At 39.6% G+C, this 25,552-nt stretch overlaps 1 protein-coding gene across 4 annotated transcripts in view; it reads left to right on the top strand.

Moving 5' to 3' along the window:
- The window catches only part of CORIN (corin, serine peptidase), a 256,347-nt gene that overhangs the window by 161,300 nt on the left and 69,495 nt on the right, over positions 1-25,552 (top strand). For 3 of the 4 annotated variants that reach the window (XM_029946248.1, XM_029946227.1, XM_029946242.1), the window contains exons 7-10: positions 14,981-15,088; positions 17,528-17,638; positions 19,310-19,426; positions 23,494-23,601. In XM_029946248.1, the coding sequence (XP_029802108.1) occupies positions 14,981-15,088; positions 17,528-17,638; positions 19,310-19,426; positions 23,494-23,601 (444 nt within the window). The remainder of the gene's footprint in view (positions 1-14,980; positions 15,089-17,527; positions 17,639-19,309; positions 19,427-23,493; positions 23,602-25,552) is intronic. The other variant, XM_029946233.1, reaches the window with a different exon arrangement.

Genomic DNA, 25,552 nt, shown 5'->3' on the forward strand with positions numbered 1-25,552 from the left:
TGAAGGGTGTGAGGTTACCTCATTGTGGTTTTGATTTGCATTTCCCTGATGATGAATGATGTGGAGCATCTTACCATGTGTCTGTTGGCCATTTGTATGTCTTCCTTGGAAAAATGTCTATTCAGGTCCTTTGCCCACTTTTTTTCAGATTATTTGGAGTTTTTTGGTATTGAGTTGTATGAATTCTTTATACATTTTAGATATTAACTCTTTATTGGACATATCATTTGCAAATATCTTCTCCCACTCTAAAAGTTGCCATTTTGTTTTGTTGATGGTTTCCTTCGCTGTGCAAAAACTGTCTATTTGGTGCAGTCTCAATAGTTTACTTTCACTTTTGTTTCTTTTGCCCAAGGAAACCTGTCCATAAATATGTTGCTAAGGCTAATGTCCAAGACATCACTGCCTGTATTTTCTTTTAGGAGTTTTGTGGTTTCAGGTCTCACGTTTAGGTCTTTCATCCATTTTGAGTTCATTTTTGTGTATGGTGTAAGAAAGTGGTTTTGTTTCACTCTTTTGCTTGTGGCTGTTCAGTTTTTTCAATACCATTTATTGAAGAGACTGTCTTTCCCCATTATAATTCCTTGCCTCCTTTGTTGTAGATTAATTGACCATATAAGCGTGGGTTTATTTCTGGGCTGCTATCCTGTTCCATTGATCTATGTGTCTGAATCCAACCTTGAGTGGGTCCAAATCTAACTGTTTTCCCCAAAGTGTGCTGCCTTTGGCTTGCCCTTGTCCATATAAGTTCAGACCTGGTGAACAATTATATTCTGATCCCTTACATGACAGGAAAATGTTTATTTTGGATGTTCTATTGTACTTCGGGTGTTAATTATCTATTACACCGGCATGCCAGGTATCTGGGACTGCTTACAGACTTTCTCCACTAACTAACTTTGTCATGTTCTTTAGTCTCTTCCTAAGCATTTGTAGAATCAATGGGTTTCCAACCATCTGGAATAATTTTAGTGGGGTAGTGAAAAAGTTTTCAAAAACTAAGGAGAGGTTTCTTTTAGAAATTTCTAACTCTGTGACTTTGGGCAGGCTCCCTTTCTGTTCCTGATTTTCTTTGCCATTGAGGCTGGCTACACTTTAGTTCCTACAGAGAGCCCCACCTGCAGGGATCCTAACTCAGTTGGTCCGGAGGCGGACCCAGCAGCACTTTTGTGAAACAGCCAGATTTGAAACCACTGGACTAGAGGGTTTCTGGTGACTCTTGTTGCTCACATTCTATGACCTTTTGATTGCATAACCAGCTCTAGAACAGTGTCTGGTACATAACTAGAGCTTAGCAAATGAATAAGAAAGCTGAGAAAAACGATTGTCAAAAGGGAAAATAGCTGCCACAAAGTCCATGCACACTTATGCCACATAAAACCACTGTCAAGGGGCGCCTGGGTGGCTCAGTCGGTTAAGCCTCCGGCTTCAGCTCAGGTCAGATCTCACATTCGTGGGTTCAAGCCCTGCATCAGGCTCTGTGCTGACAGCTAGCTCAGAGCCTGGAGCCTGCTTCCAGTTCTGTGTCTCCTCTCTCTGCCCCTCCCCCTCTCATGCTCTGTCTCCCTCTGTATCAAAAATAAATAAAACATTAAAAAAATTAAAATAAAAACCACTGTCAAATACTTTGGGAAATCATTTGCTTGGAATTTGGAGTCAAAATGTTTGACTTACATTTTAGTATAATTATACTATAAGCTATACTATATACTAATTGTGCTGTGTTAACTACTTATTCTAAGTATAATTGTACTATCACAATATGTAGGGATTACTTGTGGAAGTTCTTGAGTCAGGCTGCCTGGGTGCTCTCTCTGCTTTGCCATTTCCTGCTTCTGTGAACTTGGGGAGGTCCCTCAATCTCTCTGGGCCTCAGTGCCCTCACCAGTGAAATGGAAACAATAACAGTAACTATCTCTAGAACTGTTGTGCAGAATAACAAACCTGTGGCTATAAAGCACATAGACCATTGTCTGTCTGGCATGCAGTAACTCTTAAAGGGTGGTAGGATTTATGGTTGTTATTGTGGTTATTGCTGTTTTATTCACCACATCTTTGTTCTCCTCCCTCCCTCCCCCCTACCTCACCTCCGCCTCTGCCTAGCACCTCTGCCTAGCACCTCTCACCTCCAAGGTGTAAAGGATGGTCACTGAAGTTGTGAAGGCAGCTCAGAAAGGTCGGGGGGTACACTAAAGAGGAGACAGAAACACTAAAACATCCACCACAATTTTAAAACCAGCACCACATGAACTATTTTAGAAAAGAGGCACAAAATAAAAATGAGCATTCCAGATGATGTTTCTGAATCACCCAAAATGACTGCATTTACCATATTCTTTTTACTAAAAGGCAGGGATGCAAGTAAATATTAAAACTATTTCCATCAAAATGACAAAAAATATTACACTGTACACTGAAGGAGGAAGCTTCAGAAGTCTGGAAAATTCACTTTTGTTTAGTAGCAATCGGATTACACAAATATAGTCCTTGAGTTCCTGCTATGTGTGAAGCATGTTCTAGACACCCAGGAAGTATAAGATCGTTAAGACATGGTTTCTTTCTTCAGAAGTCTTTGAGTCTAATCTGAGAAATAACGAATGAACACGGAGATCATTGAATACGGTACTTTAGAGCAATAGAATAGGAGATGTCACAAAGGAGAAGACTGGTGTAAACAAAAAGGCAGGGACCGTAGGTTCTATGACTATAGACAAGCGCAGGACCGCGAGGAATAAGATTAATGTGGAGAAAGCTGATGGAAAGATGGGACTGAAACCAGGCCTGGGACACAGGTAATGTTTGGAAAGTCTAGTTCAGTGGTTCTCAAGTGAGGGCAGTTTTGCCCCACCCCCTGGGGGGACATTTTTCAATGTTTGGAGACATATTTGATTGTCATGAGTGTGGAATTTGGAGGAGGTGCTATGGCATTTAGTGGGTAGAGGTCAGAGTGCTGGTCAGCATCCTACAATGCACAGGATAGTCTCCACCACAAAGAATCACCCACTCCAATTTGTCAGTAGTACTGCTGTTGAGAAATCCTTTAGAGCTAGAAGTCAATAGTCAGAAACCCCAGGAGTCAAGAAGCCTGGGTGACCATAATGAGCTGGGCAACTGCAGGCAAACCATTTAATCTCTCTGGTCATCTCAAAATGAGGGTGCTTGTGGGTAGAAATAGAGCATCCATTCCTGAATCTTGAGCTGAGGCAACATAATTATGTTTATAAACTCGTAGAGACTGAGAAAAATGAATGAAGCTCTTGATAAAAGCTTTCCTGTTCCTTAGTTTCCTGCCTTAATTTAATGACGATTTTGAGGGACGAAAGTTAACAGCATAAGATGCCAAACTGAAATAAATATCCACATGCAGGAACTTCAGAAGTAACATTTTGTATCAGGTACTCATGAAGAAAAAAATATCTGTATCTAGAAAAACATCTACCTTAGGTTATGTAAAATTATGCTTGTACAATGAGCAAGAAAATCATTGCAAGAAGCTTTTGAACATTTTTATTTGTTGGCCCCAAACTGTGCTGACAACATCTCTTTTCAGTCCAAATAAACATTTATACCAATAAAAGGAGGCACTGTGAATTTGGATATTTGCTATGTATTTCTGGCTGCGTGGTGCTGCTGGTTAAGGTTTTGTGTGTTTACTAATCACACAGACCTCAGGGAGGTAACAAGCTGTTTTCCGAATTCAGCTAATTTTGTATCTAACCTCTGAAAATGGCTTCTAACCAGTAAGTCATAACAAACAGTGAAAAGTTGAATCTGCACCTGTGTGAATAATGAGAAATTTAAAAAAATGCTTGAGTCATCTCCATTTATGAAATAAATGTTTATTTTTATGAAATAACCTCATAAATGGCCACATTAATTTAAGAAATCTCTACAATAAGGGGTTTTAATATGCACCGCCAACATTTTTAGAATGGGCCTCACAGAAGGGGTGCATGAATCATTGGAAATTTTTGATGTGTTCCAAAGTTAATCAGTTTCTAAAAGAAGTATTTGATTCCCCAGTCTTACCATCAAAAAAAAAAAAAAAAGTAAGATGTACTGCTTAGAAAAAAGAAAATGACTCATATGGTTTAAAACATGTCACCCCGTCCACTCTGCTCTCTCCTCTGGGGAATGCGAATATTTTTGCACTGGTGGTCAAGTTGAGACCCCTGGGTATTGCTGATTCTAAGCATACTGATTGAAAACCTCCTACAAGAGTAATTTAGATAAAATAACAAACAAAACAGTAATACGAAAACCCTTTTCAAACTTCCTAAGGAAATATATATATTTTATGCACAAATTCCCTAACTTCGCAGGCTGGGCAGGAGAACCGAAGTTTGTAACGTTTCTGGACTCAGCACGTGTGTGGTGGTTACACCCAGTGTGGGGTGCAGGGTGGGGATTGAGTGCCCTCTGCTGAATGGGAGGAAATAGTACTGTCCATGTGAAAACTGGGAACTCTTTTTAGTTCTTTATTTTCCCTTATGATGGTCATCTTTGTTATTATAATTATTCAGGCTGGAGAAAATAAAAAAATAAGAAGCACTTACAGAGTTCTGTGTGTGAGAATATGTAAGCATACGTGTAAGCACATGTGTGTGTGTTGGACATACACACGCCCTCTTAATGTAGGCACTGAACAGATGGTCCCTAAGACACATTACATTTTTATTTTTATTTATTTATTTTTTTGCACATTACATTTTTAAAATGATGTGATTCTACAAGTATTTAAGTAGCTTCTTTGAAGGATGCTTCATGAAGTAGAAATGTATAATTCATGTGAGTAACAAGAATAATATTTTGATACATGCGGCTAACAGTTTAATTGATCAATGCCCGAGAATTTTGGTAAGGAATTATAGTGTCTGGGATGTTTCCAGTGAAAAGGTGCTCACCACCGGTCATGTGAGATGCAGACGGATGACTGAGGAGAAACAATCAGCCAGAATTTAGGAGACAATTGGATTCTTGGTCTTCATCAGTCAAGGAGAATTGTCCTCAAATGTGTCCCCTTTGTTTTGCTGTTCCTTCTACTTGAAACATACTGAAGCTTTCGTTCCATCCATTCTCCTGAAAGTCTGTCTTCCATGATCCCCTTCCAGCCTTAAGAATCTGTATTTTGGGGACACCTGGGTGGCTCAGTTGGTTAAGCATCCGACTTCAGCTCAGGTCATAATCTCATGGTCTGTGAGTTTGAGCCCTGTGCTGGGTTCTGTGCTGACAGCTCAGAGCATAGAGCCTGCTTCTGATTATGTGTCTCCCTCTCTCTCCCTCTCCCCTGCTCACACTCTGTCTCTCTCTTTCTCAAAAGTAAACATTTAAAAAATTTTAAAAAAGAACCTGTATTTTGAACTTAATTCACTTTAACTAAGAGAAGATACTTTTAAGAAATCTCATTTCTATTAAATGCAAGCTTCTTTACACATATAGATTTAAAATGTTTTTATAACTTTATTGAGGTGCAATTTCCACACCATATGTTATCCCATTGATTTTTAGTAAATTGATGGAGTTGGGTGACTGCCACCACAATCCACTTCATCTCCCCTCAGATTTCCCTCCCACCCATTTTTGTCAGTCTCCGTTTTCACCCCTTCAGCCACAGGTAACCACTGCTCTGATCTCTGTCTCCATAAGTTTTCTTTTTCTGGGAATTTCATAAATGGGCTGTACAATATGTAGTCTTTGTATCTGAATTCTTTTATTTAGCATAATGTTGTTGAGATTCATCTGTGCTGTCACATGTATCAATAGTACGATATTTTTAAATGCTGGATAGTATTTCATCATTTGCGTATTCTATATTATGATTATTCATTCACCAGCTGGTAAGTGTTTGGATTGTTTCCAGTGTTTGGCTATTATAAATAATGCTACCATAGACATTTACATATAAGTCTTTGTGTGGACGTATGTTTCATTTCTCTTGGGTAGATTTCTAAGGATGGAAATCATGAGTCATATGATAAGGTTATAGTTAACTTTATAAAAAATTGCCATATGGCTTTCTAATGTAGCATTATTATTCTACATCCCCATCAACTATATGTGAAAGCTTCAGTTTCTCAAAATCATAGCCAATATTTGGTATTTTCTGTTTATTATTATTATTATTATTATTATTATTATTATCATTACCATCTTAGGGGATATGTAATAGTATATTATGGTGGTTTTAATTTGCATTTCCCTAATGACTAATTATATTGAGCACTTTTTTTACATACCATAGTTGAATATTTTATTTTAACAGATAAATTCACATTTATTCATCACACTTTAAATATGAAGCCAAAGCTTTTTATTTTTTTCTTTTATACTTTATTGTCAAGTTGGTTCCCTGTAATACCCAATGCTCTTCCCTACACATACCCTCCTCCATGCCCGTCACCCCCCTTCCCCTCTCCTCCTGCCTCATCAGCCCTCAGTTTGTTCCCAGTATTCAAGAATCTCTCATGGCTTGCCTCCCTCCCACTCCCCAACTCTCTTTCCCCCTTCCCCTCCCCATGGTCCTCTGTTAAGTCCCTGTTGTTCCACTTATGAGTGCAAACATATGGTATCTGTCCTTCTATGCCTGACTTATTTCGCTTAGCATGACACCCTCGAGGTCCATCCACTTTCCTACAAATGGCCAGATTTCATTCTTTCTCATTGCCATGTAGTTTTCCATTGTATACATAAACCACATCTTCTTGATCCACTCATCAGGTGATGGACATTTAGGCTCTTTCCATGATTTGGCTATTGTTGAAAGTGCTGCTATGAACATTGGGGTACATTGTGCCCCTATGCGTCAGCACTTCTGTATCCCTTGGATAAATCCCTAGCAGTTATATTGAGCACTTTTTTTTATCTCCTTGGTGTGTCTTTTGTGAAGATTTTCTATTCAATTCTTTCACATATTTGAAATTGGGTTGTCTTATTAGTGAGTCTAGAAATTCTATATGTATTCTGGATGAAAGTCCTTTATCTGATATATGACTTGCTACTATTTATTCCAGTATGTGGTTTGTTTTTCATTTTCTTAGTCATATCTTTTGAAGCACAAGTGTTTTTACCTTCAATGAAGTCCATTTATTATTATTTTTGTAATGGCTTGCACTTTTTAAATTATATTTAAGAATTTATTATACCTACGAATTCTTCCAAGGTCAAAAAGACTTTTTTCCTGTTTTTGTTTTCTAGAAACATGATTATTCTAGCTATTACATTGAAGTCTGTGATCAACTTTGAGATAATTTTTTGTACAGTTTGAGATAAAAGCTAGACTTCAGTTTTGCAATTGTACCAACACCAATTTTTGAAGAGTATTATTCTTCCATTGAATTGTGTTGGCATCTTACACATATTAATTTACCTTATACATTTTTATTATACTTTATTATCAAATTGATTTCCATATAACACCCAGTGCTCTTCCCCACAAGTGCCCCTTTACATGACCATCAACCCCCTTCCTCCCTCCCCCTCCCCTGTCAGCCCTCAGTTTGTTTTCAGTATTCAAGAGTCTCTCAGGATTTGCCTCCCTCTCTCTCCCTTACTCTTTTCCCCTCTCCCCCTCCCCATGGTCCTCTGTTAGGTTTCTCCTGTTAGACCTATGAGTGCAAACATATGGTATCTGTCCTTCTCTGCCTGACTTACTTTGCTTAGCATGAGACACTCGAGGTCCATCCATGTTGCCGTGAATGGCCAGATTTCATTTTTTCTCATTGGCATGTAGTATTGCATTGTATACATAAACCACAACTTCTCGATCCATTCATCAGTTGATGGACATTTAGGCTCTTCCCATGATTTGGCTATTGTTGAAAGTGCTGCTATGAACATTGGGGTACATTGTGTCCCTATGCATCAGCACTTCTATATCTCTTGGGTGAATCCCCAGCAGTGCTATTGCTGGGTCATAGTGGAGTTCTATTGATAATTTTTTGAGGAATCTCCACACAGTTTTCCACAGTAGCTGTACCAGTTTACATTCCCACCATCAATGTAGGAGGGTGCTCATTTCTCCACATCTTCGCCAGCATCTGTAGTCTCTTGATTTGTTCATTTTAGCCACTCTGACTGGCATGAGGTGTGGTTTTTATTTGTATTTCCCTGATAATGAGTGACGCTGGGCATTGTTTCATATGTCTGTTGGCCATCTGGATGTCCTCTTTGGAGAAGTGTCTCTTCATGTCTTCTGCCCATTTCTTCATTGGATTATTTGTTTTGTGGGTGAGGAGTTTAGTGAGTTCCTTATAGATTTTGAATACTAGCCCTTTATCCGATATGCCATTTGCAACTTTCTTTTCCCATTTCGTTGGTTGCCTTAGTTTTCTTGATTGTTTCCTTTGCAGTGCAGAAGCTTTTTATCTTTTTAAAAATGTTTTTAATGTTTATTTATTTTTGAGAGACAACAAGAAAAAGGGACAGAGACACAGAGAGACAGACAGAGCATGAACTGGGGAGGGGCAGAAAGAGGGAGACAGAATCTGAAGCAGGCTCCAGGCTCTGAGCTGTTAGCACAGAGCCCAATGGAGGGCTTGAACTCACAAACTATGAGATCTTGACCTGAGCCGAAGTCAGACACTTAACCAACTGAGCCACCCAGGTGCCCCAGAAGCTTTTTATCTTGATGAGGTCCCGATAGTTCATTTTTTCTCTTGATTCCCTTGCTTTGGGTATGTGTCAAGTAGGAAGTTGCTGTGGTTGAGGTTGAGGAGGCTGTTTCCTGCGTTCTCCTCTACAGTTTTGATGGTTTCCTGTCTCACGTTTAGGCCCTTCATCCATTTTGAGTTTATTTTTGTGAATGGTGTAAGGAAGTGGTCTATTTCATTCTTCTGCATGTTGCTGTCTAGTTCTCCCAGCACCACCTGTTAAGGAGGATACTCTTTCTGCCTTGTCAAAGATGAATTGACCAGGCATTTGTGGGTCCAGTTCTGGGTTCTCTATTCTATTCCATTGGTCTATGCATTTGTTTTTGTGCCAATATCATACTGTCTTGATGATGACTGCATTGTAGTAGAGGTTAAAGTCTGAGATTGTGATGCCTCCCATTTTGGTTCTTCTTCAATATTACTTTGGCTATTCAGGGTCTTTTGTGGTTCCATACAAATTTTAGGATAGTTTGTTCTAGCTTTGAGAAGAATGCTGGTACAATTTTGACTTGGATTGCATTGAATGTGTAGATTGCTTTGAGTAGTAATGACATTTTAACAATGTTTATTCTTCCCATCCATCAACATGGAATATTTTTCCATTTCCTTGTCTTCTTCAATTTCTTTCATAAGTTGTCTATAGTTTTCATCATACAGATCTTATACATCTTTGGTTAGGTTTATTCCTAGGTATTTTATGGTTTTTTTTTTTTTGTGCAGTTGTGAATGGGATTAGTTTCTTGATTTCTCTTTCTATTGCTTCATTTTTGGTGTATAAAAATGCAACCGATTTCTGTACGTTGATTTTGTACCCTGTGACTTTGCTGAATTCATGGATCAGTTCTAGAAGGCTTCTGATGGAGTCGGTTGGGTTTTCCATGTACAATATCATGTCATCTGTGAAAAGTGAAAGTTTGACTTCTTCTTTGCCAATTCGGATGCCTTTTACTTCCTTTTGTTGTCTGATTGCTGATGCCTGGACTTCCAGCACTATGTAACAACAGTGGTGAGAGTGGACATCCTTGTCATGTTCTTGATCTCAGGGGAAAGCTCTCAGTTTGTCTCCATTGAGGATGATATTAGCTGTGGCCTTTTCATAAATGGCTTTTATGAAGTTTAAGTAAGTTCCTCCTATCCTGATTTTCTTGAGAGTTTTTATTAAGAAAGGATGCTGTATTTTGTCAAATACTTTTTCTGCATCTATTGACAGGATCATATGGTTTTTATCTTTTCTTTTGTTAGCATGATATATAACACTGATTGAACCAGCCCTGTAACCCAGGAATGAATCCCACTTGATCATGGTGCATAATTATTTTTATATGCTGTTGAATTCGATTTGCAAGTATCTTGTTGAGTATTTTTGCATCTGTATTCATTAAGGATATTGGCCTGTAGATCTTTTTTGTTGAGTCTCTGTCTGATTTGGGAATCAAAGTGATGCTGGCTTCGTAGAATAAATCTAGAAGTTTTCCTTCCTTTTGGGATAGCTTGAGAAGAATGGGTATTAACTCTGCTTTAAATGTCTGGTAGAATTCCCCTGGGAAGCCATCTGGCTCTAGGCTCTTATTCCTTGGGAGATTTTTGATAAGTGATTCCATTTCTTTACTGGTTATGGGTCTGTTCAGGTTTTCTGTCTCTTCCTGTTTGAATTTTGACAGTGTAAGTATGTTTAGGAATTTGTCCATTTCTTCTAGGTTTTCCAGTTTGTTGGCATATACTTTTTCAGAGCATTTCATTATAATTGCTTGTATCTCTGAGGGATTGGTTATAATACATCCATTTTCATCCATGACTTTGTCTATTTGGGTGTGCTTTCTTTTCTTTCTAAGGAGCCTGGAGATTTATCAATTTTGTTTATTTTTTCAAAAAACCAACTCTTGGTTTAATTGATCTGTTCAGCTGGTTTGTTTTTTTTTTTTATTCTAGATTGTTATTTCTGCCCTGATCTTTAGTATTTCTCTTCTTCTGCTGGGTTTCGGGTGCTCTTGCTGCTCCTCTTCTAGTTCCTTTAGGTACTCTGTTAGATTTTTAATTTGAGCTTTTTCTAGTTTTTTGAAATAGTCCTGGATTGCAATATACTTTCCTCTAGGGCTGCCTTTGCTGCATCCCAGGGAGTTTGGATTGTTGTATTTTCATTTTCATTTGTTTCCATATATTTTAAAGTTTCTTTTCTAATTGCCTGATTGGCCCAGTCATTCTTTAGTAGAGTGGTTTTTAACCTCTATGTTTTTGGAAGTATTCTAGACTTTTTCCTGTGATTGAGTTCAAGTTTCAAAGCACTTTTGATCTGAAAGTGTGCATGGAATGATCTCAATTTGTTTAAATTTATGGAGGGCTGCTTTATGCCCCTGTATGTGATCTATCTTGGAGAATGTGCCATGCACACTCGAGAAGAAAGTGAATTCCCTAGCCTCAGGATGTAAAGCCCTAAATATATCTATCAATTCCATCTCTTCCAATGTGTTGTTCAGGTCCATTGTTTCTTTAGTGATTTTCTTTGGTTGATCTATCCATTGCTGTAAGTGGAGTATTAAAATTCCCTGCAGTTAGCACATTCTTGTCAATAAGATTGTTTCTGTTTGTGACTAATTGTTTTATGTATTTGCGTGCTCATGAATTTGGCATGTAGATGTTTATAATTGTTAGCTCTTCCTGATGTAGAGACCCTGTAATTATTATATAATGTTCTTCTTCGTCTTTTGTTACTGCTTTTACTTTAAAGTTCAGTTTCTTCGATATAAGTATGGCTCCTCAGGCTTTCTTTTGACTTCCAGTTGCATGGTAGATATTTCTCCATCCCCTTACTTTCAATCTGAAGGTGTCTTCAGGTCTAAAATGAGTCCCTTATAGACAGAAAATAGATGGATTTTGGTTTTTTATCCATTCTGCTACCCTGTGTTGTCAGATTGGAGCATTCAGTCCATTTACATTCAGTGTTATTATTGAAAAATATGGATTTAGATTCATTGTGTTCTCTGTAGAGTTAATGCTTGTAGTGGTGTCTCTGGTACATTCTATTCCTTGCAACATTTCCCTCATAGAGTCCCTCTTAGGATTTCTTGTAGGGCTGGTTTGGTGGTGATGAATTCTCTCAATTTTTGTTTATTTGGGAAAACGTTTATTTATCCTTCTATTTTGAATGAAGGTATGCTGGAAAAAGGATTCTTGGCTGCATATTTTTTTCTGTTCGTCACATTGAAGATTTCCTGCCATTTGTTTCTGGTCTGCCAAGTTTCGTTAGATACTGTAACCACTCTGATAGATTTTCCCTTTGTATGTTAAGGCCCTTTTATCCCTAGCTGCTTTCAGAATTCTCTCTTTATCTTTATATTTTGCCAGTTTCACTATGATATGTCATGCCGAAGTTCAATTCAAGTTACTTCTGAAGGGAGTTCTCTGTGCCTCTTGGATTTCAATGTCTATTTCCTTCCCCAAATTGGGGGAAGTTCTTGGCTATAATTTGATCAAGCACCCCTTCAGGACCCTTTTCTCTTTCTTCTTATTCAGGAATTCCTATAATACGGATATTTGATTGTATCACTCAGGTCTCGAATTCTCCTTTTGTGCTCCTGTATCAATTTCTCTCTCTTTTTCTTGGCTTCCTCTTTTTCTATAACTGTGTCTTCTAATTCACCAGTTCTCCTCTTTGCCTCTTCAATCTGTGCAGTGGCCACCTCCATTTTATTATGTACCTCATTTATAGCCTTTTTTTTTTTAACTCATCACAGCTATTTAGAAGGTTCCTAGTCTTTGTATCAATAGATTCTCTGATGACTTCCATGCTTTTTTCAAGCCCAGTGATTAATTTTATGACAATTGTTCTAATTCTTGCTCAGTTATGTTGCTTATATCTGTTTTGGCAGTTCTATGGCTGTGACTTCTTTTTGGGATATTTTTCAGAGGAGAGTTCTTCCATTTCATCATTTTGGCTAGCTTTCTGTGTCTTGTCAGTTTTAAAGCTCCATATGCATTCTGCCCCTGTTAGGATTGCTCTATTAAAGGAGGCTCATTGACTGTCCAGGGCCTGTCCGTTCAGGAAGTGTTCTTTTAATGGTGTCTCTTGATTACTCTTGTTGTGCCTTTGGTTATTTTATTTCCCTACTCAGTGATATTTGGGACTCTCCACCATGTGTAATTTGGCTTGTTTTTTGAGGTAGCCCTGAAAAGAAAAACAGACAGACAAACACAAAGGGAACAAAAGCATGCAAATGCACAGACAGCTCAAACAAACTAGCAGACCAAATGGGGAAAGAAAAAAAAAATAAAAGATGAGAAAAGAAAAAAAAGGTGGGGGGACAGAAACCACAAAAGACAAAGGACAGTCTAAAAGCATAAAACCAGTGGAGGAGAGAGATAAGAATTAGATAAGGGAAAATATATCTGAATGGCAAGAATTGACCTAATCACAACAGTACATCAATGTTGATCTTTCCTGGGCTCCATGGGGGAAAAGGAAAAAAAGAAAAAAAAAAGGCAGCTTCCCAGTGCAGATGGGCATGGTTTGGTGTATATAAATCTCGGGGGCTGCTCTCCGAGGCCCCACCTTGGTGGTTGTAGGGAGAAGAATGGTGGCGCCCCAAGCCCTTCTCGAACCAAGTGTTGCAAGCCTCTCTTTTGGGTCCATCTCCCTGTGCCATGGGATGACCAAATTGTATTTCCCAAGCCCCCTCCCCATTTTGAAATCCTAGTCCATGCACTTTAATGCTACCGCCCAAGATGAGATGTACTGTTGCAGGTGGGTGGCTTCCTAGCCAGGATTGAGTAGGGGAGTCCTGGGGAGCATCTTTCTCCTGGCTCTGCCTAGAATTGGCATACTGAGCCAAAGGAAAATGCACCAGCTATAGGGGATAAATTTCTCTCCTTGCGCCCAGCAGTTATATATGGGATGATAGTATCCTCTCTGTCCAGTGCTGGGGTTTTTCTCTTCTCTAGAGACAGCTATATGAGCATTTTCAATCTCTCTTTCTCTTCCCCTCACATCTCCATGGCTCTGCAGGCTCTCCCTGGCTCTGTGGTGTGGGGGCTGGGGTAGGGGGCTCCATCCTCTCCAAGCCTCTGGCCCCGGCTCGTTTTTATTTCCCTAGTTCACACTCGCTCAGGCACCTATGAGGCTGTCTTCTTTTTGGACTCTGTGTGTTTTCCTATCACTCTTGCAGTTAAGAGTATTGTGGCTTCAGTCTTTCTCAGTTTGATAGATGTGGGTGGGCAAAAATTACAGAGCTCCCTACTTCTCTGCCATCTTGCCCCTCTCCACTTTACATATATTTATTAATCTCTTCACCAAAACCCTATTAAGTAATTGATCTTATCCCATTTCATAAATCAGTTCACAGACTCATAGATTTTAACTACACCAGTTATTCAAGTTCTCACAGCTCGTAGTAGATGGCAGAACCAGGGTGCCCAAGTATCCGGTTTACCTAAGTACAAGATCTAGTACAAGGACCAAGTCCAAGTCCTTGCATGTTGCTTATTTCAACGTTAAACTTTAAGCTCCCTGAGGTAACATATCACTTAGTCTTATCTTGTCACCATAATCTAGTCCAGGACTGGTTATTGGACGGTCATGTTATGAGACACTCAGTTGATTTAAGTGATGGTGTTTGTGTGAAAATAAGAACCTTATAATCTAAATGAGTTTTCTCTCCATTATGTTCATGCTTATCATTGACAAAATTAGACTTTCATTTTATTTTATTTTTTAAAGTTTATTTATTTATTTTGAGAGAGAGAGTGCAACTGGGGGAGAGTCTGAGAGAAAGAAAATGAGAGAAAATTCCAAGTAGGCTCTGTGCTGTCAGTGCAGATTCCCACATAGAACTTGATCCCACAAACCGTGAGATCATCACATTGAGAGCTGAAATTTAGAGTCAGACGCTCAACAAACTGAGCCACCCAGGTGCCCCTAGACTTGCATTATAAAGGAAATGTTTTAATGAAATAACTACTCACTCTGTATTAAAAGTCATTCATTCTGTATGAACATGAATTTCATTAGGAACTTTGGGTGAATTGAGAGTCTGTGCTCATATGTGAGTATAAAGAAGCTTTCAGGTAACATAAAGTGGATCTCAGATAAAGACTTTCAAAAAGTGTTAGAAGCATTGGCTTGGGAGCCAGAAGGTCCTAGTCCTGGCTCTGCAGCAACTTGTTATGTGATCTTGAACAAGACCTTGGATCTCTGTGCAGTCTCCTCACTGGTAAAACAGTAGATGTGGACCTGGTTACCATTATGATTTCTCTCCCATGATGTGCTTTTGTTAAATGAAGTACTATGAGAACCTTTTGTTCTGCTCTGATAACACACCAGTGGCTTCTCTTATGTGCAGATTGCAGTGAGGATTTGTTTCACTGTCACACTGGCAAGTGCCTTAATTATAGCCTTGTATGTGATGGATATGATGACTGTGGAGACCTGAGTGATGAGCAGAACTGTGGTAAGTAGTATTATTTCCCTAAAGATTTTCATTTAAAATGACAGAAATGCCTACTCCAGAATTCCTAACTCATTGTTTGTTAATGTGATTAGTAGGTTAAATTACAAAATGGTTGGTCTCTTAATTTTTAGAAAGAGGAGGTGTTTTCAATTACATGTCTCAGTCATGTCTATGTGCAAATGTAATATTCCTTAAAGTCATAATAAGGAAGTGCTTAAGAAGTAGAGTGACAAGATGTTAATATGTTAATTTTTTCTCCTTGAAAGTGTTCTGCTTCTTCTCTGGTTTAGATTTTGAGCTCTTTGCAGACAGATACCTTGTTATGTGTAAAATCCCCTAATTATATGTAACCAAAGACTCCCCCCACTTTATTTGATTGCCAAGCCCTGCAAGGACAGCTTCTGCAGTAGTGACACCTTGGGTTAGACAAACACATTTATTTTATGTACAAAATCTGATCTTATCTTTTTAAAAAATCAACCTACCTACTAATTACATGTTCATACCTATAAACAGCATCTTCTCCATCCCCCACTCTAGACCCTGGTAACCACCATTCTACCCTCTGTTTTTACAAATTCAGCTGTTTTTTTTTCCCCTTAAAGATTCCATATATAAATGCTATCACACAGTATTTGTCTTACTCTTTGACTTATCTCAGCATAAATATGCACAATGTAATATGTCCATTATATCTTAATAAATGAAAGAATAAACCTACTACTCAAAGAGCTGTAGTCAGTTGTGAATACCATCTCATGAATTAAAAGGACCGAAAGTCCTCTTGTTTATTTACCTTTTTGACTCTGTGATTACCATTAGAATTTTTGGGTAGTGTATTATTGAGTGACATGAGGACTTTGTAGTATGGACCAAAACGCAAGCTATGACGAGAAAGTACCCTGGGAACATGATGTGAAATAATATTCAGCATTAGAGAATATTGAAATGGATATTGGGGAAGGATCAGAGGAATACCTTGGAGTGGCAAATGTCAGAAATGGCCCCATATTGAGAAACTAGGTAGTTTCTAGATGTAGCTGTCTAGCTACCCTGACTGTATCCATAAAAATATAGGCAATGTGTATATGCACAAATCACCCCACAAGTCACTATGTAGGCATGGATTATCTTCTGGGGCTGAGTAATCTTGGGACAGAGAATGAGAGGCAGTTTTAATTGTACACATCATAGAATTTATAGGTGGGAGAGGTCTTATAGATAATCTAATCCAAGACCTCCTTTTACAGTGAGATACCTGGAGAAAAGAGGAGGGGGGAAGGAGAGGGGTGGAGGGGGGGGCTTGAGTGTAGTTTGGTAGTTAGGTCAGTGGAGAGGACCAGGGAATATAGTTACTGTGTGAAAAAGAATGGTCTTACCACTCAACATAATTCTTCTGAAGATAGTGGGATATCATGAAGTCTGTGCTCTTGGGGTAACTTTGCCCCTCTGTAATGGTAATAATTACAAATTTCCCTTAGACCAGTCCTTGCCCCAGCTGCCCATCATGAGCAAGCTGAGCATGTGTCCCATCTGTTGTGTCTTCCTTCTTTTCTCAGCACTCATCTTCCATATACTGTACCTGACTTTATTGCTGCAATCTGACCTTTCAGACCCATGGTCACTCCATGAGTCTGTCAATGACAGTGGTACTCTCAATGGATACTCAGAATCATTCCTCATTCTCGATTCTGTTATCCATGAATCCACACACATCTTTTAAAGGGTTATTTATATTACGGTTTTTCCATATCTCATGGTAAGGAATCCCATAGTGTCTGCTCTCTGTAAGAAACTTTACTTAATTCTCTTTTTTTTCCCTCTAAGAATGTATACTTTAGGGAAGAGGTTAAATCTAGGCTGAAAAGGATCATGAAAAAATATACAAATATTCTGCATTTCTCTCCCAGCAGTTCTTTTCCAATATGAGTTATATATTAAGATAGGTTAATAGAAAGCCTAAGTTTAGCATTAGGAAAGATGACAGGAGATATTTGCCTTCCCAATTTATCAGAGAGATGTAGGTTACAATTCTTAGAGACATGGCAGAGTTGTCATAAATACATCAAAACAGTTATCTACATTGTGAAACCCACATCACAGTTCGGTTTATTTTAGCCAATGTAAAATAAAAAATTTTCATAAGGAAAGAAAACAACAACTAAAGAAAACAAAAAACAGGAACAGCCTCTGAGCCCTGAGAAAGTTGCCCAGTTGTTACTCATCTGAAAAACAGACAGCTCTTCCCCATAGTTATGGTAGCCAGTGGGTCCCATGCTTGGATAGGAGGTGGCATTTTAATTGTGCCGGACCCAACATAAAGTATGGAAGGTATTGGAACAATTGGAACAGACTCTTCAGCTGGAATCATGAGTCATTCAGCTCTAAGTCATTGTCATGCCAGCTCCCTACATCCCCATGAGTTTTTGTTTCCCCCAGATTGTAATCCCACAAAGGAGCATCGCTGTGGAGATGGGCGCTGCATTGCAATCGAGTGGGTGTGTGACGGTGACCATGACTGTGTGGATAAGTCTGACGAGGTCAATTGCTGTAAGTGCCCTGAAGATTTCCATTTGCTTATTTTTCCATTTCTGCCTGTTTAGACAAATATAGTATCCAGCACTCAAAGGGAAGATTGATGTACTTTGGTTCTAATCTATGAAGATAAGAATTGAGCAGTGTGATGACAATAATAGTGTCATGTATCTGGCTTCCACATGTCTCCCCAGAGCTCCAACCTTAATTTGGCTGCTCTAGTCAGGCAGTGTCTGTTTTCTGTCTCACTGGACACACATCTCCTCTATGCATCTATAACTTTGTTAAAGAGGAGGTTCTTCCCAAAGATTGGGGGACTTTTTTTTCTGCAAACTATGTATGAATAATTAAGCTTCCCTGAAGGAACTTCCAAACATGTTCTCAGGCACCATTTGCAGGAGAGCAATGAGAAGATTTCCAGAGAAGAAAGCCTTCATTGTTCCTAGAGTTACATAGAACACACAATAATAATCATGACTTTATGAGCTGTTGTGTTTCTGGGTGAGTAGACAGTCTTGAATAGTAGAAGCAAGATGTTAAATGAGAATAGTATTGACCTGTAGGAGTTAATATGATGCATTTGATGCATATTCAAACCAATTAAAGTTTTTATTCCATCTTTTGCTGTCTAATAAAAGCAGACAAATTGATACATATGAGATTGAACATTCAATTTGCCTATTATTTGAGGTGAAAATAGAAATGTGGGTTGCATTGTTTTTATTTTGACGTAAGAAAAGTCATCTAAATTAATGAACATATAAAATGCTCAGCTTTCTCTATCTCTGAATCGAATTGGAACTGAGTCCTTGTTGGCGGACAGAGTCAAACAGAGTGCACCATATCTCAGTGGATCTTAGGAAAGCAAGGACATGGTACTCTAGTATATTGATCTGGTGTTGAGCCTCAGTTCAAGCATACGGGGCTTTAATATTAGATAGTAAGTGAGACATGAATGGGTGTCTGATGCTCTAAAAGACCATAGGGATAGTATTTAGACAACATTCAGGAACTGGAAGGTTTGTGGCCACTAGAACATCCCTTGCAAATGTCAGATGTCATAAGCAGCTTTGAAATAAGGTGCTTATTGTGTGCAGGGTACTTGGCAAGTTCTTTCACATATGTCATTTCATTGGCCCATTTGGTCAGGTGGAATAAAATGAAATGTTTGGGCTTTGAGTCAGAGAAGCTTGCCTTCACATTCCGGCACCTGCTCTTAACAGCCTTGTGACTTTGAGACAGACACTGACCTCTCTAGACTTTAGTTTCCTTATTCTAAAGAAGGCTGATAATATCTACTCTGAAAGTCTGTTACAAGGATTTGAGATTAGATACATAATACTGCTAGCACCGTTACTGCCATGTGCTAAGTCTTTAATAAATTGTAGCTTTTATATTCATAATAAAGCTACTATCAACACATTTTCTCATGCTGCCCTCATCAAGAAAACATTAGTTTTTAGTAAGCGCTGTTTAAAAAGGCAAGAGACAACCTTGAAAGGAAACTTTCCGTTCCCAAAACACTTGGAATGAAACAAATTAATGACACATTCATTCATTTATGTGGAACATGCAGATAGTCAGATCGCTTCATTTCTTGGTGATGCCTGATAAGCGGGCATCCTTTCCACAATCCACAGACAGAAGTATGAATCAGTACAGTGAATATTATTCTGGCCTCCTCAGCTTGTCACAGCCAGGGTCTGGTGGAGTGCAGGAGCGGACAGTGTATCCCCAGCGCTTTCCAGTGTGATGGAGACGAAGACTGCAGGGATGGCTCTGATGAGGAGAACTGCGGGGGCGGTAAGTGTGGGCAGCAGCCCACGTGTCCCTGACGGGCGGACTTTTCCCTGGGAAGGAAGCAAACAGTTGGGAGTTACCTAATGCTCACACAGGCTCCCCCATAAACAATTCCAGCTTGCCTGGTGCGGTGTGGCTCACAGCTCTGGCAGCCGGAAAACGCTTCCTTGTGGTCAATGTGATTCTCCAGCACCTTGCATGGAACGGGCATCCCTAAGGGTAGACCGTGGAGGTTGAACACTTAAACAGAACGGGGGATTCAGGGAACTGTCTTAAGGGGCAAATCAACACGACGGGCCAGGAAAAGTGGAGTTCATAGTACTCTGCCAACTTACATTAGGTTCCAATTAGGAGGAATTGGCTTCTGAAATTAAATGTGACAGCCTCCTGGGGCACCCAAGTGCCTCAGTCTGCTAAGCATCTGACTTGATTTTGGCTTAGATCATGATCTCACACTTCATGGGCTTAAGCCCTACAACAGGCTCTGTGCTGACAGTTTGGAGCCTGCTTGCGAGTTTCTCTTTTTCCCTCTCCCTCTCAAAAATAAAAAAATAAAAACAAAAAAAGTGATAGCCTTCTAAAATAACCATGTTCAGAGAAAGTTTCTTTTCTTTTTTTTTTTTTGCCCTGCAGTGTCATTTTATTTTTATTTATTTTTTATTTTGAGTTTTTACTTAAATTCTAGTTAATTAACATATCGTGTATTATTTTCAGGAGTAGAATTCAGTGATCAATCACAGAGAAGTAGTTTCATGCTTCACATTACCAAGTAACATATTCGACTACACTTGAAAAGGGTCACTGATGTTCTCTGTGAAACTCGTAGAGAAAAAGTAAATAAGTTTTTTTTTTTTAATTTTTTACATTTATTTATTTGAGGGAGACAGAGCGTGAACAGAGGAGGGACAGAGAGAGAGGCAGACACAGACTCTGAAGCGGGCTCCGGGCTCTCACCTAGTGGTTAGCACAGAGCCCGGCGCAGGGCTCAAACCCATGAACGTGAGATCATTACCTGAGCTGAAGTCGGACACTCAACCGACTGAGCCACCCAGGTGCCCCATTTGGTTTTTAAACTGTGTCTATTTCTGTCAGAAAAGAAGAGCCCTTGACTTAAAAATCACTACATTTGTTTATAAGTGACCTTGCCATTCATCAGCATAGCCTCATCATTAACAATGTGACTGCTGGATGATGGTCTTGTCTCAGGGTCTTGAGTTCAAGCCCTGCGCATGGAGCTCCATTCTAGGTGTGAAGAATGTGGCTCTAGTTGACATTAGGCTGGTAACTGAACTTTGTTGTGTCTCAGGCTCTGTCCCCGTAAACTCAGAGTGATACCTGCCTCAGAGGGCTCGCACATTGTGAACACTCAATAAATATGAGCTATTATTATGATTACACAGCTCTTGTGTTAAAACATGTCTTGGGCTGCGTGTTCCACAAATTGGCTAATGAGGTTGGTCATCTGTAGCTAAATTAATTTTGTCATAGTGAATATTGATCATTAGAATGGCTTTAATGAAAAAGCATTCCACACCTAAAAAGAGGTACTTTTAATCACAGAGTTAGTACTTTAAAAAATCAGATCAGGAGTACTCTGTTTTACCAATTTTAGCATTCAGAAGCAGATTCTTTTCTAGGTATGAGTTATTATGAGTTTATCAGCCAAGCACCTCCCTTTGGGTCAAATTGTTCTTTCTTTCTACATAATTCATCTGTGTTTGAGACAATTTTGGATTCTTAATGATGCAATGGCAAGATTTATGAACTATTTCCTAACAGATGTGAGATGTAAGAAAGTCATGCAATAGAATGGATCGAAAGTAAAATTATATCATCTTTACATTACTTAATCTAATGAATCTGACTTAATAAATGTATAGTGTGGTGCTAATGTGGTCAACCACTGGGAGTCTAGTGACAGGCAAAACAGGGCATGGAGCTTGCAGGCCTCTAGGGAAGACTGGCAGGATACAAATAATTGTGCTGGTCCATGTCTACCCATGGAGTGACATTAGCCAGGAGGGCAAATTCAGGGAGCCATGTGATGTAGATGGGATGCATGCGCTGGGACAGGGTCTCAGAGAAGTTTCCATGAGGAAGAGATATTGGAGCTAAGATCTGAGGAACGAGTGGAGTTGACTTGATGAAGACAAGTAGGAGCAGAGAAAGCACTCTGGACACAGGGATCTGCTTGTCCAAAGTCCCAGGGAGGAAAGGAATAAGGCATATATGTAGGGTACCAGGAGAACGCCACTTGGAAGGAAGGAAGGGGAGGGTGATACGTCAGAATACAATATTACAGGCTGGCTCTGCTAGGAAGACTAGGGAGGGAGGGAAGTGGAAGCCACCCACGACTTAGGGCCCTAGTCAAGAATCAGGCCTCTGCAGCCCTCTGGCTCTGCTCTCAGCCCTGCCATCTTGTCTCCCTGAATCTCCAGCGATACCAACCTGTGCCCTCCCCACTCCAGCCTTTGTGTATTCTGCTGTCTGCTTGGGAAACCCATTCTACCTTCTTTTTTAAATTTATTTTTTAATGTTTATTTATATCTGAGAGAGAGAGACAGAGCGTGAGTGGGGGAGGAGTAGAGAGAGAGAGGGCAACACAGAATCCAGAGCAGGCTCTAGGCTCTGAGCTATCAGCATAAAGCCTGACACAGGGCTTGAGCTCAGGAGTCATGAGATCATAACCTGAGCCAAAGTCGGACGCTTAATCAACTGAGCCACCGAGGTGCCCCAACCCATTCTACCTTCTTGTGCCAACTTAACCCACCTGCCTTAAAAACTCCTTTGAGAAGCTTTCCCCTTCTTGTCCTAGTTTGCTTCTACTGCCTTCCACATACCTTCAGTGGCACAGTGATCACACAGCTTTGTAAGGCTCTGTTCATGGCCAGAGCCCTGGTTGGAGTGTAAGCCATTTCATTTCTTTTATCTTCGCATGTCTCATGCCTCGCCTGTCACGTGAGCTTGTCACATAGCGGGCACTCAATGCCAGCTGAAATAATGAATACAGATTGTCTGTTAAAATTCTTTAAGAGACTAAATGCATGGCTATTAGCCTGGCTTACCTTGCAGAAATGGTTTTAGACCCTGATGATATTAATAAAAAAAAGGAGTGGCATCTCTTTTCTTCAAGGCTATGATATATACTGTTACACACTAATAGGAAGGAAAGAGTCCAGTATAATAAACATTGTCTGAGAATTATAGATAAGAATGATTTTATGTACATTTATACTGTTATTTATACTTAAATGTGTCTTGCAAGATTTTCTAGATTCCAGAGGACATGTCTGAAGGTAACTGAGTATAATGAGCGAGAGCTAGAAAGAGAATGGGCAGTAATTTATTACCTGATCCATTTAACCTACAAATGACCAGGAAATCAAGGGGAAACACAGTTTCCTTTCTACAAACCTTAAGGAAAAGCCATTAGGCTGATGTTACTGCTTTCATTCATTTGGAAACAAGAAACCCAATTCTCAGGTCATCAGAGCTAAGCCAGTGCTCCTTTCCAAGGACATACAGAAAATATGGATAGCAGCTGCATCAAATCTGCACCCTGATGAAGTATCCTCACTGTACTGGTGTTGATGCCCTATTTATTTTTAGGGAAAGGGTTTTCCTTACAGGGAAGAGTAATAGAGTTGGGTGCAAATGAGTCCTTAAAATAATATCACTTGGTACTCAAAATTCCAAGATCATTGTGTTGGCCTTTCTCTCCAACCACTTACATTTTATGCTGTAATCAAGTTTTTTCACCCATGTGAACATAAAACACCCTATCCCCCCTCATTAAAAGCAACAACCACCTGTTTTGTGGGCTAGGTTGCCTCTTATTTCCTCATTCCTACAGAATCCTTTTCAGAATAGCGATGTTGTCTTTAGTTGCCAGGAAAATTAATCCAAAAAGTCACATACTTAACTCGGGTGCAATATTTTTGGAGAAGGTGGAAGAGAATTAAAGTTGTGTCATTCTTCCCCTCCACCAGATGTTCTTGATACGTTCGATCCCAGTGTCAGGAATTTACAGACAATGAAAGCAAATGTGCCTTCCCCCCACCCCTCTGTAGGTCAGACTCCATGTCAAGAAGGCGACCAACAGTGCCTCTACAGTTCCTGCCTTGATTCATGTGGCAGTAGCTTCCTTTGTGACCAGAACAGCAGTCTAAGTAACTGTAGTAAGTACCGCACTGACAAATGCAATCACCCTGTCAGGAGGTGCATTTGGCTTTTTTCTTTTGGATTGACATTAAAATGTTGAAGTCTGGAATCCCTCCAAATATGTGTGTGTGTACATATCTATACATTTTTCTTTTTCTTTTTTTAAAGGTTGCATGTGGTAGCAGAAAAGAAACAAAATGGTCTTAGTTAACTTAAATCAGAAACAAATGTGTCATTGTGAACAGCCTATAAATCCACCTTGCTTAATATCATTACCATTATTTTCGATTCAGTATCAGCTCCTATGTATTATGTTCTTGGCTTCATCTATGGGCAGATGCTATCTTTCTTCTGTCTGAAAGCACAGCTTCAGAAATGGAAACTTTATCCAAGAAGGAATACGAAGTTCATCTAGACAGCCAAATACAACCGTGGCGGGTTTGTTCTCCTAATAAAATTTATTCTCACCTTTCCAGGAACTTTGCTGGCCTGGGATGATCCTGAGGCTGTTATGTAAATTTGTTTTGGTGACAAATGGTGTAAACAGGTGGTTTTCTCTAAAGTAGCTTTCAGGAGAGGGAATTCCTGGGGCAGAGGATTGGGGGGGGGGTCTCAGATGGCTGTATAGACTCTTGTGGGAAATTGAAAATGAATCAGAAAACCCTGAAAGGCTCTGATTTCTAGTAATGAATTCTTTCCTGTGGGCTTCGCTTTCCTATTCTGCTCACTTCTTTCACTTTTTATAGTGAATCTGTGGCCTCAGCCTCAGCTTGGGGCTTGCGATTTAGAAGCACGTCTGTCAGCTTTCTGTTCACAAGACAGCATGAAGGTCATCTCCCACATGAAAGGCTGAAGGGTTCAGGTTCCAGTGACCTTTCCACGTCACTGTAAAGCTTATAGGGGCTGCTGCTGCAACCACAGGAGAGACGCAGGCAGTGAAAAACCCAGACTGAGGAGTTTTTGTTTATTTTCATGAGCACTTAACTGTTTGGGGAAAAGCACAATTCCCAGACCTTTTCCATTTCCATATGAGAGAACGGTCGAGATAGAGATTAATCTAACCATTAAGACATACTGCCATTTTGCTCACCCTACACTGGTGTAAATGAGTGTGTGTGCACACGCATGTATGTATCCGTATCTGTCTATGTATCTGTATGAACGTTCTGGGTCCATTGTTTCACTTTGTTTTATTTCCCGTTCTGCTCTGGAACTTTTTCAGAATTGTTTCTTTACTACACCTTGAACTTGGCATAAGTAATTTTAGACAGTGACAGTGTCATCTCAAAGACATGTGTTTATTATTAGTTTTGGGGGTTGTCGACACAAAATGGCACTTAGTGTTAGATTCAAAAAAAAGTTGAAAGGGCTGTATTAGCTTGTGTCAGATGTGAGTGGGGAGGAATTGACCATATGTTGTCCTATTTTCTCCATTTTTGAAATATGTGAAAATATAAAGTTTTAAAATATGTTACACCCATCAAAAAGGGAAGTGGAAAGAAGGACACTGGAGAACTCTGGCTCACAGCCTCCCGGTATTTATAGGGTGCAGACAATGTTCTGGGCCCTGGGATGGGCACCGGCACTTTAAAGGTGAAGAAGACAGACACAATTTCTGCCTTCCTGGAGAGAACTTTTCAGTATGGGAGAACATAGTGCCATCTTCCCATTCATGTATACTATATTAGTTTCTCTTTATGTTATTTTAAAAATGTTTATTTATTTATTTTGAGAGATTAAAAGTGAGAGCAGGGGAGGGGCAGAGAAAGACGGGGAGAGAGAATCACAAGAAGGCTCCCAGTGCAAAGCCTGATGCGGGACTTGATCCCATGAGCCGTGAGATCATGACCTGAGTTAAAATCAAGAGGCAGAGGCTTAACTCACTGAACCACCCAGGTGGCCTTCTCTTTTACATTCCTTAAATACATTCATACTCCTTAAATACATCCCTGGCATTCACTGTCTCGT

The sequence above is a fragment of the Suricata suricatta genome, chromosome 1, assembly GCF_006229205.1.
Source record: "Suricata suricatta isolate VVHF042 chromosome 1, meerkat_22Aug2017_6uvM2_HiC, whole genome shotgun sequence".
NCBI lineage: Eukaryota > Metazoa > Chordata > Mammalia > Carnivora > Herpestidae > Suricata > Suricata suricatta.